This window comes from Hyperoodon ampullatus (assembly GCF_949752795.1).
Source record: "Hyperoodon ampullatus genome assembly, chromosome: 7".
Lineage (NCBI taxonomy): Eukaryota > Metazoa > Chordata > Mammalia > Artiodactyla > Ziphiidae > Hyperoodon > Hyperoodon ampullatus.
In genome coordinates this window covers 54263933-54277374 of record NC_136920.1, presented here as the reverse complement: position 1 = coordinate 54277374, position 13442 = coordinate 54263933, and the positions used below count along the sequence as shown (strand labels likewise).

Genomic DNA, 13442 nt, shown 5'->3' with positions numbered 1-13442 from the left:
GTTATTACTGCCTTGAAATAGTAAGCCTCATTCTGTACTTTCAAAACTGAGTTCTGGGTCAAATTATTAGGTCTCATTTGACTGCTGAGAAAACCAAGACCCAGACAGACATGTGTCCTGCTCCACAGCAAGTCAGTGGCAGAGCTGGAACAAAACCCCGGGTGTCCGGACTCCCAGTTCAAGGCTCCCTACTAAATTTCCTGTCTATCTCTGCCGCCAACGCTCTGGGTTTCTGGTTCTTCTGAAACACAGAAGTGATGAGGATTTCCTGATGGGGACCCTGAGCTGCTGAGCCCTCCTTGGGTCACAGTCCTGCAGGGTCTCCAGCCACTGCTGCTGGGAGCTCAGGTAGGGCCACTGGATTCATCCGACCTCACGTTGGTGGGTGTTGTTAACTCATTTTTCAGATATGGAAACTGAGGTCCAGATAGGTTAAGTGACAGCCTAAGATCACGGCAGTGGAAAGCTAGAGATGGGACTCAAACTCAGATCTCTCCGGCCTCACAGCCCCAAGCTGCCTGTAAGCAAAGAGTTGCTGCTGGCTTGGAGAAGGACCTGCAGTGTAGTGCTAGACTGCTCTTAAAGCTCTTCTTAGAGAGGGGAGGGGACTGGCTCCCCTCTAAGCCTGAGGGGGGGCCCTGGACCAGTCCCTGAGCTGCCTGAAGCAGGGTTCCATCTCTCTGACCCAGGGCCGGTTGAGCTTGCCTCCCAAGCACAAAACGCACGGCTTTGGGGAAGGAAGTGGCTGGGAAGCTGCAGTGGCCAGTAGTTCTTCTGGGACTGCCCTGTTCAACAGCCCAGCTTCTCACCATGAGCCCACTGTCCTGGACCATGTTTCCACCCCCTAAGCCCTGGGACAGCCACCCGGTAGAGCAGGACAGGCAGGGGTCACACCCCACACTCTGCAGACCCCCACCCCTGCCAAGGTGTGCAGGGTGTTAAGAGACTTGGCCAAGACCACACTTAGAGTTAGTTATGGAGCTGGCATGTGAACAAATGGATGAACAAAGAAACAAAAATGAACCAGGTCTTCCCTGCCAATCTCATGATGTCACTCTCGATTTGCAAGATGTTGGCAGCTACTCACCCCTACTTCTACCACCCCCAGCCCCCATGCCCACAGGGAAAAGTGAAACCTCCTGTTCATGGAACTCAAGGTCCTCCACGAGTGACCCCCGTTTACTGTCATCTCCACTGGGAAGCCCCTGCAGCTCCCACTTCACCAAACTCTTGACTCTCTCTCCAAAAGGCCAAGCTCCCTCCTGGCCTTTGCACAACTGTCCCTCATCTCAGAATTCCTTTCTCCCTGCAGATTCTACTAATGCATGCCCCAAGATGCTACCTTTAATAACCAGGAAGGCAGCACTGGACAGTGGTTAGGGGCATAAGCTCTAGAGTCAGCCGGCCTGGGTATGGCTCTTGGCCCTGCCATTTACTGGCTGTGGCTCCTTAGGCAAGTTACTTAAGTTTTCTGTCCTTCAGATTCTTCACCTCTAAAGTGAGGAGGGGGCTTCCCTGGTGGCGCAGTGGTTGGGAGTTTGCCTGCCGATGCAGGGGACACGGGTTCGTGCCTCCGGTCTGGGAGGATCCCACATGCCGCGGAGCGACTGGGCCCGTGAGCCATGGCCGCTGGGCCTGTGTGTCCGGAACCTGTGGTCCGCAACGGGAGAAGCCACAACAGTGAAAGGCCCGCATACCACAAAAAAAAAATAATAATAATAAAGTGAGGAGGATAATAAGACTACCTTTCTGTGCAGAAGAGTTAAGATAGCAGTCCTGACTGCTATCCTTCGAAAGGCCTGCTTATAAGGTTGGCCCTTGGCTGGTATCTGGGAACTTAGGGTTCAGGAGGGTTCCCACCATCAACTGATAAGAGGGGCTGACTCACTGAGTTTTATTTGTACAAACAATATGGTTTATGCTGAACACCTGTTTTCCTTCTGGGAGTCTGGATTTTGGGTACTTGCCAGACAGGTGATGTCCATGTGACCAGCCCCCAGTAAAAACCCTGGGCCCTGAGTCTCTAATGAGCTTCTGTGGTTGGGAGCTCATCAGAGCACCCAGTAAGGGCTCTCTGAGTGTTTGTTATGATTGTTATTTGAGGCTTCCAAGCCGAGGGAGCCACACCCTCTCCTCTCCTCTCAGAGCATCATCCAGACAGCCCTGCCTCCATTCATTCACTTATGGGTCTGTCTTCCTCCCTAGACCTCCAGCTTCTTATGTGGCAGTGGCTGTATCTTATGCATGTCTGTGACGGAATCACCAATGACAGGGACGACTGTCCTTCCCAGTTCCCTGCGATGCTCAGGGGCTGGCCTGGCGCACCAGCAGACACTGTGTGCCATTCTGGGAAGCGCATCAGGGCTGGAGACCACGGGATAGTCTCCCATCCCTGAGGGTGGGCAGGGCTGTTTCCCAAACTGAGTATGACCACAAAGTGGTCCCCAGCTTCCCAAACCAGGCCTGAGATCACATGAGTTAGAGCTGAGGTCTGGCAGCCTTCTGCTCCAGCTTCCCCTTCATCCGACAGGAGCCTGATGGTTTATTAATCAGGCAGTCCCTGTGGAATCAATTACGTGTCTAATGCTGCAGAGTGTGAAAGAAGTGGATCAGGTTTTAGGGGACCCTGAACACATAGCTCCCACCAGAATGGGCCACAGATGCACCTGCAGGGCTTAAAGCAATATCACACCCCAGCTCTGGGGAGCACAGGTAGACTCGATCTCCTCCTTGGGGGACTCAGTCACCCTGGGGGAGTGCCAGAGGCACAGCGGGGGCAGAGAAAGGAGTGGGTTAACCAAGGCCTCTCTCTCCTCTGTCCTTCTGCTAGCCTTCCTTTTCCTGCCAGCATGCAACTGAATTCCCCCCTGGTCATTCTACCAGCTGTTATGGTATTTGCTCAGCTATTTACTTTAGACTCTCAACAGAAACTCAGTGTGACAATTAGGGAAGGGTCTGTGGCTGTTTCCCTGGCATCAGGAGGCCCCCCGTGCTGGTGGCACTTGGCAAAGCTGTTTAGGACAACGGTCTCAAACAGGCCCTGCTCTCTGGGGCTTCTAGGGCTTTGCTCAGGCTGCGCCTCTCCAGGCCCTCCTTTCCTTCCTGCCTCTCGCTGGGGAATCCTGCTTTTCGACACAGTCACACAGCACCAGGTCCGTTGGGAAGTCTTCTCTGTGCCCACTCAAGTCTCAGGTGAGTATATGTATCCATTCATTTGTTCCATCATTCATTCTCTCATTCATTTCACCTGTGTGTTAATATCTGTCAAGCCCCCAGCACGTGGCAAGGCTGTGTTGTGTGCTGGGGATCCCGAGACAAATTAAAACACATTTCCTGTGCTTATCTCTATCCTACTGCAAGAGTCTATTCTCTTAAATGTCTCAGGCACACAGTAGGCATTGCGTGAATATTTACTGGACAACAAGTACTACATGACAAGCAGTTGAGCGCTTACTGTGTGCTAAGACATTTGCAGGCATTATTTTATGTAATTGCTCCAACATCCTTATGAGGCAGTATGGTAGATTCAAGGTGGATGAAAATTCTTGGCACTTCTTCCTCTGAGAAGTGGGGTCTACTGTCCCTCCCTTGAAGCTGGCTGGCCTGTGACTGCTTTGACCAACAGAATATGGCAAAAGTCACACCGTGCCAGTTCCAGGCCAAGCCGTTTAGGAGGATCAACGACTTCTTGTCTCAGTGCAGTGGAGCCTTGAGCTGCTGAGGACAAAGTACAGTTCCCTGCAGGGAAGGCCATGTGGAGAGACCCCGAGACCACATCAGAAGGAGAGGGGCCCTACCGAGCCCAGCTTTCCAGCTGTCTCCCCCAAGGTGTCAGGCATGTGAGTGAAGCCATCTTGGATCCTTCAGACCAGCCCAGCCAACAGACAAATACCACTGATTGACCCCAGTCTATCCCACGTGGAGCAGAAGACCAGCCCAGCTGAGCTCTTCCTGAACTGCTGATTCACACTATGAAGCACAATTACCTGGTGTTTTTTAAACCACTAAGTTTTGGGTAGTTTGTTATGTGGCAATAGATCATCAGAACAGGAATTTGCTAATATTTTCTCCCTTTTAGAGATGAAAACTTATAAGGTCTAGGTCCACAGCTAGTGAGCACTGGACTGGGGGGTGGTCTGAGCATAGGGTGTGTCTGACCCTGAAATCTGTGCTTTGAACAACTCGCTACAGTGAGTGGACCATCACTGATGCCCTCAGAACATCAGGGCCAAACTCACTTCTTCCAAGTAGACAAGAGATAGAACCTGTGATTTCCTCTCAATTCTTCTGGTGAGTAGGAGCTTAATAAATATTTTTGAATGACTTTTTTCTTCACAGGGTTCATATGGGGAGCAGATATATACGGCAAAAATGGAAATGGCTTTTATAGCATGTATTTTAATGCCAGGCACTGTGCTGTGTGTTTCTCATATATTTCATTTACTCCCAACCCAAGAGGCATGAATTCTTAACCCAATTTACAGATGGGGACATCAAGGTTCAGAGACGTTAAGGAGGCTATCCAGCTAGTAAGCACTAAAGCCAAGGTAGGAATCCACATCCATCTGATCTAAAGCCCACATCCTTCCCATCTCACCAAGTTGATCACAATTACTTTTGATTCTACCTGCCATACTTGACACTGATCCCTCTTAAACTATACCTTATTAGTTTTGTGCTGTCAACCAGTTGGTATGAAGATCTAGAATTCTGATTGTGTTATCCACTGTTTTAGGCACCTCTCCCAGTTTTAGGCTTTTTTTTTTTTTTTTTTGCCGTACGCGGGCCTCTCACCGCTGCGGCCTCTCCCGCTGCGGAGCACAGGCTCCGGACGCGCAGGCTCAGCGGCCATGGCTCACAGGCCCAGCTGCTCCGCGGCATGTGGGATCTTCCCGGATCGGGGCATGAACCCGTGTCCCCTGCATCGGCAGGCGGACTCTCAACCACTGCGCCACCAGGGAAGCCCAGTTGTAGGCTATCTTTAGATGCACAGAACTCTGAGGTCACAGCGGAAACCTTCCTCAAACATTTCATCTGGGTCTTCAAGGACTTTGCTAGACCAGGAAGTGAGGAGGAAGGTGACTCTGGCAGAGAGTTGTGCAAAGAGTATGTGCAAAAGCACAGGGGCATGAAAGGCCTGGGGATTTGATGGAATACTGATAAATACACATATATGTACACTCACATATACACACATATACTGAATATTAAATTTACATAATTATGTTATATATGTGAATGGATTTAGAAAAGCAAGAAAATGTTATATAAACATGAGTATACGCCAACATGTTAACAATGATTACCATTTGGTGGTAGATATGGCTGACTTTCTTTTCTTGCTTATTTCCATTTCCTAACTGCTCTACAGAACATTAGTTGAATGATAAAGTATAAGAAAAAAGAAAACAAAGTTCCATGTGGTTTGAGCAATGGATGTGGGAGGAGAGAGGGTCAGATAGGCACGTGGGCACTGGCTAACGAGGCAAGAGACTTAATAAGCTGGGACCACCTTCATGTCTCAAGCTAACCATCAGGAGAATGTCCCTGCTGCTGGTCCTCTATCTTCCTTTCCCTTGAAAAACTTGGAGAACCACCTACTTTTTTTTTTTTTTCCCCAAGCCCCAGAATACCCTTTCTAGCAGCAGGGGAAGAAGAAAACAGCACACAGAAAAAGCACAGTGGCCGACAACAAGGAAAGTCAGCCGCATCTCCTTGGCTCAGCATCTCGGGAGACTGGGAGGCCACAGAAGGGTCGCTCCATCCCAGGACGAGAACCACCTATTTTGATCCTATGTGAGAAAAATGAACATCTAAGCAGAGGGAGTAGCTGCCATGCTCCATGCAGGGAATCAGAACCATCGATTTCTTGCTGGCTTCTTTCAACCAACCATGTGCTGTCATTCAATAAGCACTTTGGAAATAATGGAGATCTAATTAAGCTACTCTGGGTAGGAAGACATGCAATTATCTGACTCTGTCCGTGAAGAGAGCAAAGGAGGCACGCAGGAAAAAGTCACACATGATTTTAAAGACTGTCAACAGAAACATATTAATTAAGAGACTGGGGGCAGTTTGGGCCACATCTGTGAGAAATTTGCTTTTGGAAAAATGATTCTACAGGAGTCAAATGGCACAAAAGGATGTTGATTTCCTCTCACTGGACCCACTAGCTCAGTGTGGGAATATCACCGTCATGTGCCAGGCAGAGTCAGATGGGTACGCCTTCCACGTATAGATTAATTGCACTTCCTCAAATGTGGTATGACTTTTGTCCTCTTCTCAGATAAGGAACAGGAGTTTGAGAAAATCTTTGTTTCCCACTACTTTGAGAACTTTCTCTTTAAGAAAGAGCTTCCAAATGTCCAGCCTGGGACACTTCATCCTCAGTTTAGAGAAAATAGGAAAAGGCTATGTCCCCCAAAGCCAAGAGCACTTATCTCAGAGTGGTAGGATTATGGGTACATCTAACTTTCGTCTTTATATCTTTCTGCGTTTTCTCCAGTGGGTTTGTACGGTTTTTATAACCTTAAAAAAAATCCCTTCTGTTTGGGAAAAATAGTGGCTTAGCAAAGGGAAGGAAGAAGGCTATGAACAGAGGCTGACTGAAATCCCTGAGCTGAAAGAAGCATTCGAGGAGGCTGGCAGAAGGGAGAGGCAGAGGGTCCAGGCCAGGAGAAGACGGTTGGTGGTGTAGGGAGACAGCACTGCACCCGGAAGCTGGGCCACCTGGGTTCAAATCTCAGCTGTGCACAGACTGCCTACCCTTTTTGAGTCTCAGCTTCCAAGTCTCTTAAATGGGATCACAATAGTAATACCTATTGCCTAAAGTTGTGAGGATTCTATCATATCCCACATATGAAAGCCCTTGTAACCAAAACTCAAATGTATCAATGTTAGGGATTATTAGGGCTTTGGGTATAGAGGGGCTAGGCCAGAAGGAGAGGAGGAGAGGAGGTGAGGGGAGATGGCAGTCACCGTGCACCCACCGCAGGCCAGGCAAGTCCATGCCAGGTGGAGGGTGACCAAGTCACGGTAAGGAAAGGCAGAGGTGTGGGCCCAAATCAAACCCTGGGAGCCTGCTCTCTGCCACATGCCAGCCCTGCTCACACACATCAGCTCTGATCTACTGTTACAACAGCCTTCTCCAGTGAGCAGCATCCCCGTGGGGTATTAAAGTGAGGCACAAAGGGGGTCAGCACATTGACCAAGGTCATACCTTCAGTAAGCAGCAGGTTCGCCCTGAACGTCAGGGTTGCTTGATTCCCAAGCCCCAGCTGTCTCTCCCCTACATCATCCCACCGCCCTTCTCGTATCCCTATGCTGTGGCCCAGACGCCAGCCGCCTGGGCCGGGCCAGGTGGTGGGCACACAGCGGGGCCCCTCCAGAGCCCGAGGGTCTCAGCCCAGCCGTCCCGTGCTCCGCACCTGGTCTCCAGCGGGATGTTGCTGTTGAGCAGCCAGTTGTCCTGGGCGTGGGCCGGCTCCTGCGCGCCCCCGGACGCGGGCTCTCCGGAGAGCGAGTGATCCGTGGGGGCCGGGCTTGGGTTGCTCCTCGGAGTGAAGTTGCCCCGGTTCAGGGAGCTAACGGAGGCCGCGTGGTGCTGGTTAGGGGTGTGGGCGTGCGAGAGCGGCAGCGGCGGTGTCCGGAGCCGAGGGTGGTTCTGCAGGCCGCCCGGGAGATCTAGGGCACAAACACGCGCAGTCAGCGGGGCGGGGACGGCCCCACGGGGACCGCGCGGCAGCAGCCGGGCCAGCCGCAGGCACTGGCAAACCGGACACGGTCATGCGGTCAATACACAGGTACCCGACAGGCACTTATTGAGCACCTGCTCTTCTAGGTGCTGAGATACATCAAGGAGCAAAGCAGACAAAGCTCCTGTCCCCACTGAGCTGACATTTTCGTAAGAGAGATAATAAACAAGATTAAAAAAAAAAAAAAAAAAGACTAGCCTCCCATGTCATCAGCTTCCCGCTGTTTCTTTGGTACTTTTAGGGTATGGCTAGAATCAGTAACTTCAACATCACCTGGGAATTGTTTCGAAATGAAAATTTTTGGGCCCTGCCCCAGAGTTACTGAACCATGAATTCTTGGGTGGGGTGCATTAATCTGATTCCACAAACTCTCCAGGTGATTCAGACGTGTGCTAAAATGTGAGCATCACCAATTACACACAATGGTACATAGCAAGTGAAAAAAACAAGATAAGTTAATACATAGTTTACTGAGATGGTGATAAATCTGAGAACACGTAAAGCCATGAAGGGCGCTGTGGCCTGTGTATTTGGAGGCAGTGGTGAAACTTTAGGTCACACAGACAGTGATGGCCTCAGGTGACTTTTGACTAAAGGGAATGAGCCACGCTGCTGTCTGGGGGGGATTAAAAACCACCACTAACATCTCTTGAGCCCTTACTATGTGCCAGGCACTATTCCGAGCCCTCTACCTGTGTTAATTCAGCTCATCCTCACGACCCACTACAAAGCAGGTACTGTCTGTATCTCCATTTTACAGGTGAGAGAATTAAGATACATATTTTATTTATATATATTAAATATATTTATATGTATATATTTTATTTATATATAAATATTTATATTTTATTTACTCCTTTCAAGTACTTGGAGCAATAGGTATTATAACCAAATTTATAGGTGAAAAACTTAGACTCAGAGCAGGTAAGTAAAGTGCCCAGGGGCATATGGCTAAGTGGACGATATTTACAAAGAAAGTTTCTAGTGATGCCGCTAGAGGCAAGTCCTGGAAGTAAATCTTAAGTACCATCCTCCTAAGCTATGCTCACAAAAAGCCTAGCTTTGGAAGCTAAGGATATTATAAGGGTGGAGAAGGTCAGGAAACTGAATTCTGTTCTAGATTTTGCCACTTATTAACCACATGGCCATTGTCATGGACTGTATGTTTATGTCCCTCCAAAATTCATAAGTGGAAGCCCTACCCCCAATGTGATGGTATTTGCAGATGGGGTTTTGGGGAGGTAATCTGATTTAGATGAGGACATGAGGGTTGAGTGTGCTTATAAGAAGAAACCAGAGAGCTAGCTTTCTCTCTGCACCATGTGAGGATATGGCAAGAAGGTGGCCATCTGCAAACTAGGAAGAGGCCTCTCACCAGATGCTAAATCTGCCCATACCTTGATCTTGGACTTCCCAACCTCTGGAACTGTGAGAAATAAAATAAATGTCTGTGGTTTAAGCGACCCAGTCTATGGTACTTTGCTTTAGCAGCCCAAGCTGACTAAGACAGAAATTGGTAACCAAAAGTGTAATGATGCTGGAACAAATATCTAAAAATGTGGAAGCATCTTTGGAACTGGATAATGGGTAGAGACTGCAAGAGTTTTGAGGTACAAGCTAAAAAAAGACTATGTTGGTCTGTTGAGGGACTGTTAAATGTGATTCTGGTGAGCACTCAGGAGAAAAAAAAAAGTGTAGAGAAAGCTTCTATCTTCTTAGAGAATACATAAATATGTACAGACTAGTGATAGAAATATGGACATTAAAGGCAATTCTGATGAGATCTCAGAAATGAGGAGCATGTTATTGGAACAATGGAGGGAAGGCGATCCTTGTTCTATGGTGGCAAAGAACTTGGCTGAACTGTGTTCGTGTTCTAGTGTTTTGTGGAAGGTAGAAGTTGTAAGTGATGAAATTAGATATTTCTCCGAGGAGATTTTGAAGTCAAGTGTGGGAAGAGTAGCTTGGTTCCTCCTGGCAGCTTCGAGTAAAATGAGAGAAAAGAGAAATGAATTGAAGAAAGAACAGTTAAGCAAAAAGAAACCATAACTTAAAGATATGAAAAATTCTCAGCCTGCACATATTGCAAAAAATGAGAAAGTATGTATGGAAGAGAATACCATGGGTGAGGCTGACTGACCATTTGATAAGAAGATGTCTATGGGTGTGAACCATGGACCTAGTCAGCCACCCCAGAAGGAACACTGCCAATCTGAACTGAAGAAGATGGAGACAGAATGAAGGACAGCTGTCAAACTTAGAGTCTACAGGACAGGACAATAAAGCTAATTGGCTCTGAATTTGCACTATTCTTCAAGAAAAGGGAAGACTAGCCTTGAAGGTGATTCAGAGATCATCAGGGACACTGCCTCGGTTTCAAAAGGTCTAAGACTTTTTATGGCTGCGTAGTATTCCACTGTATATTGCACCACATCTTCTTTATCCATTCCTCTGTTGATGGACATTTAGGCTGCTTCCATGTCTTGGCTATTGTAAGTACTGCTGCAATGAACACTGGCGTGCATGTATCTTTTCTAATTATGGTTTTCTATGGATATATGCCCAGGAGTGGAATTGCTGGATCATATGGTAGTTCTATACTTAGTTTTTTAAGGAACCTTCATACTGTTCTCCATAATGGTTGTGCCAATTTACATTTGAGATTGACACATACACACTACTATATATAAAATAGATAACTAATAAGGACCTACTGTATAGCACAGGGAACTCTACTCAGTACTCTGTAATGACCTATATGGGAAAAGAATCTAAAACAGAGTGGATATATGTATAGGTATAACTGATTGACTTTGCTGTATACCTGAAACTAACACAACATTGTAAATCAACTATACTCCAATAAAAATTTTTAAAAAAAGAAAAAGAAAAAAAGGCCCAAGACTAAGACAACCATGCACATGTCACGTTACCTCTCTGAGCCTTAGTTTTATCATCTGTAAAATGGGGGAAAGAGTTTATTAAGGGAACCACAGAGCTACAGTGATATCAAATGAGGCAATCAATGGGAAGGAAACATCTCTCAAGTTCACAGTTTACAAAGCATTCCACATCACTTGTTCCTCTCGAGAACCCTGTATTTCACAGAGAGGACTGAGAGTCAGTGAATATGGGATCCAAACCAAGACAGGTACGATATTCCAAAGGCTGTGCTCTTCCTTGGCTCAGCAGACAGCCTTCTGGAAACCATCAAGCACAATCAAGTGTGAAGCACTCAGTGTTACGGCTACTTTTGGTGGAAGTTGCGTCACTCTCTGCTTTTTATGTAACCCAGTCTTTTATGCCAACGAGTTATAAAGCAAATCTGGTGGGAGTGGGGCTGGGTAGCAATAGAAGGGAAAAAGAAGCAGAAACCCATGTGAGCAGATCACTTCCTTCCTATAAACCATTTTCAGGATAAAGCCCGCATGGGATCTACCAAGCCCTTTAGAATTTGATCCACGCCTGTCTTTCCAGCCTCATCTCTCATCAGCTCCCTCCCTGTACCCTCCACACCTGTCTCTCGGAGGCCAAGAGATCTGTTGGGCCACAGAGTGGCTAACATTGCAACTCCAATGAAGACGGTCTCCAGGAAGGCCACAGAATATGAATGGTACCCTCTGAAGATGTACCATGCTGTGGTCCTGGACCAGAAGATTTGCCAACAGAGATGCCCCTTGATGGGAAGGGAGAGAACCTGGGAGCCAGTAGAACAGGCAGAGGACAGACAGCCTTGGACCAGGGAGAAAGCGAGAATATGCAGGGTCATTTGTTTGGTCCACCTGTCCTCAGGCAGCACTTTAATGGAGACATGTGGAGCCTGGAAAAGAAGCCAGAAGCAGAAGCGGCCTCCTGGGTTGACTGAGGGTCCCTCCCCACCCCTGGCCTTTCAGTCCAGGGCACTACTGTCCAGTGGTTATCAGGAGGCCAGCAGAGAAGGGTGACCTAGTCCTTGCCCCTGGCGTATCACTAGGAGTCAACCTTCCCGTGGCATTTTACCTAATTGATATTAATAGTTGCTGCCAGGTATTTGAGCACATACGAAGTGTACTTTCACAGCCTGAACCTTTCTAATGCTCACAGCAGCTCCTAGAGGGCAATATGATTATCATTTCCATTTTACAGACGAGGAAGCTGAGGCTTACAAAACTAGTGAGTGGTCCTTACTAATCCACAGCCTGAATTCTGTCTACCAAACCATGGTGCCTTTGCATAAAACACAGATACCTGCTTGACCGTCTCAGTCCATGGCCAAAGGCAAGAAAAAGACCCTCAGTGGAGAGAGCAAGCATCTGAGGCCTAGGTCAGGACAGGCTGGCCTGCAAGCCTACAGACACTTGCTTTGTGACTAAGTAGGATGTCCGACTCTGGCGTGATAGAAGCACCGCCAAGAGTCCTGAAATGATGAGATTTTAAGTGTCTAAAAGGAAATTCTCCTATGGGGATAAGGAATGTCCTGGTCCAAATCCGTTCTATTTTCTGAAGCTCAGCTCAATTGTCACCCCTTTCGAAAAGCCTTCCTTGATCTAACCTCCCCAAAGTTCTCTTTTCCTCCATTGAATGCTAACACAGCAGGTAACCTAGACTGCTCACCTTTTCTGTCTCCCCCAGAGCATGCATACTTATGTCCCCACCTTGCCTTCTCTAGTAGGTATAAAAATCCCTGTTCCCTCTGTGCTGTTGACCACAGGTCCTAGAATGAAGCAGATGCTCGATGTAGGTTTATTGAGCAAGTGGCTCTTGTGAGTGGTCTGGGCGATATGTGCAGGAGGGTAAAGCCGGTAGGGAGGATATCTGTATGCCAAAAATGACAGCAGGCCACCTGGGCTCTCTAGGCCATGGGTCCATACAGCCCTTTACTTACGTGCCTGGAACCAGAGTCCCAGATGCTTCAGCTGGGCTCTCTATTTCCCTTCCATTCTGAGAACACTAGAAAAGGGGATTCTGACGTCTCCCAGGTTTCCCAGGGAAAGGCTCTGTGTTTGGGGGCTCAGCAATGGGAGTGCACTCACAACCCCAAAAAAGACATGGCCTTCCCAAGGAGCAAATGTTTTCTCTGGTCTGAATGGAGACTCCTTTCTGCTCCTATGGCCAGGAGGGAAGACAGAGAGGAGAGGCATTCTTTTCTCCCCTTATCCTCCCCAATTTATACTCTCATCTTTAGAGGGAATTCAGAACCAATTCACTCATTCAGCATGTACTGAATCCCCTTTCTGTGCCAGGACCTGTAAGCTGGGTGTTGGGAATACAGTGGTGAATGAGACAGTGAGGGCCTAAGAGAGAGAAGAACTCTCTTGTGGTTCCTACTCACTGGCTGGGTGGCCTCCAATAATTCACGTCACCTTCCTGGTCCTTGGTCTGTGCACCTGTGAAGGGTGCACACATTCCTGCGTCACCACTTTCTGGAGGATATCCTTTGCTCAAGTGCCAAATACAGAGTAGGCCCCTACTGTGCCCTGAGGGGAAGGGCCCTTGTGCCATTGACCCCAAATCACCAGTAAATATTTATGGAATGTGGGGGGCAGGGAAGGGAGAACAAATCAGGTAGGTGGACCTCTTGTCTGCACAAGCAATGGCTTCTCTTCTGCTACCTGGGAGTAAGCACTGGTACATTTGCAAAGCTGTGGTGTAATTCCAATTTATACCCTCTTTTCGCAGATACAGCCACCGAGTATCTCTCTGAATCAA

The 13442-nt window shown here is 48.0% G+C and overlaps 1 protein-coding gene across 4 annotated transcripts in view; it reads right to left on the bottom strand.

The window, feature by feature from the left end:
- TENM4 (teneurin transmembrane protein 4) overlaps positions 1–13442 on the bottom strand; it is a gene marked incomplete at its 5' end in the record, with an annotated part of 383392 nt that overhangs the window by 226536 nt on the left and 143414 nt on the right. For all 4 annotated transcript variants that reach the window (XM_079707561.1, XM_079707562.1, XM_079707563.1 and 1 more), the window contains one exon: positions 7428–7683. In XM_079707561.1, the coding sequence (XP_079563687.1) occupies positions 7428–7683 (256 nt within the window). The remainder of the gene's footprint in view (positions 1–7427; positions 7684–13442) is intronic.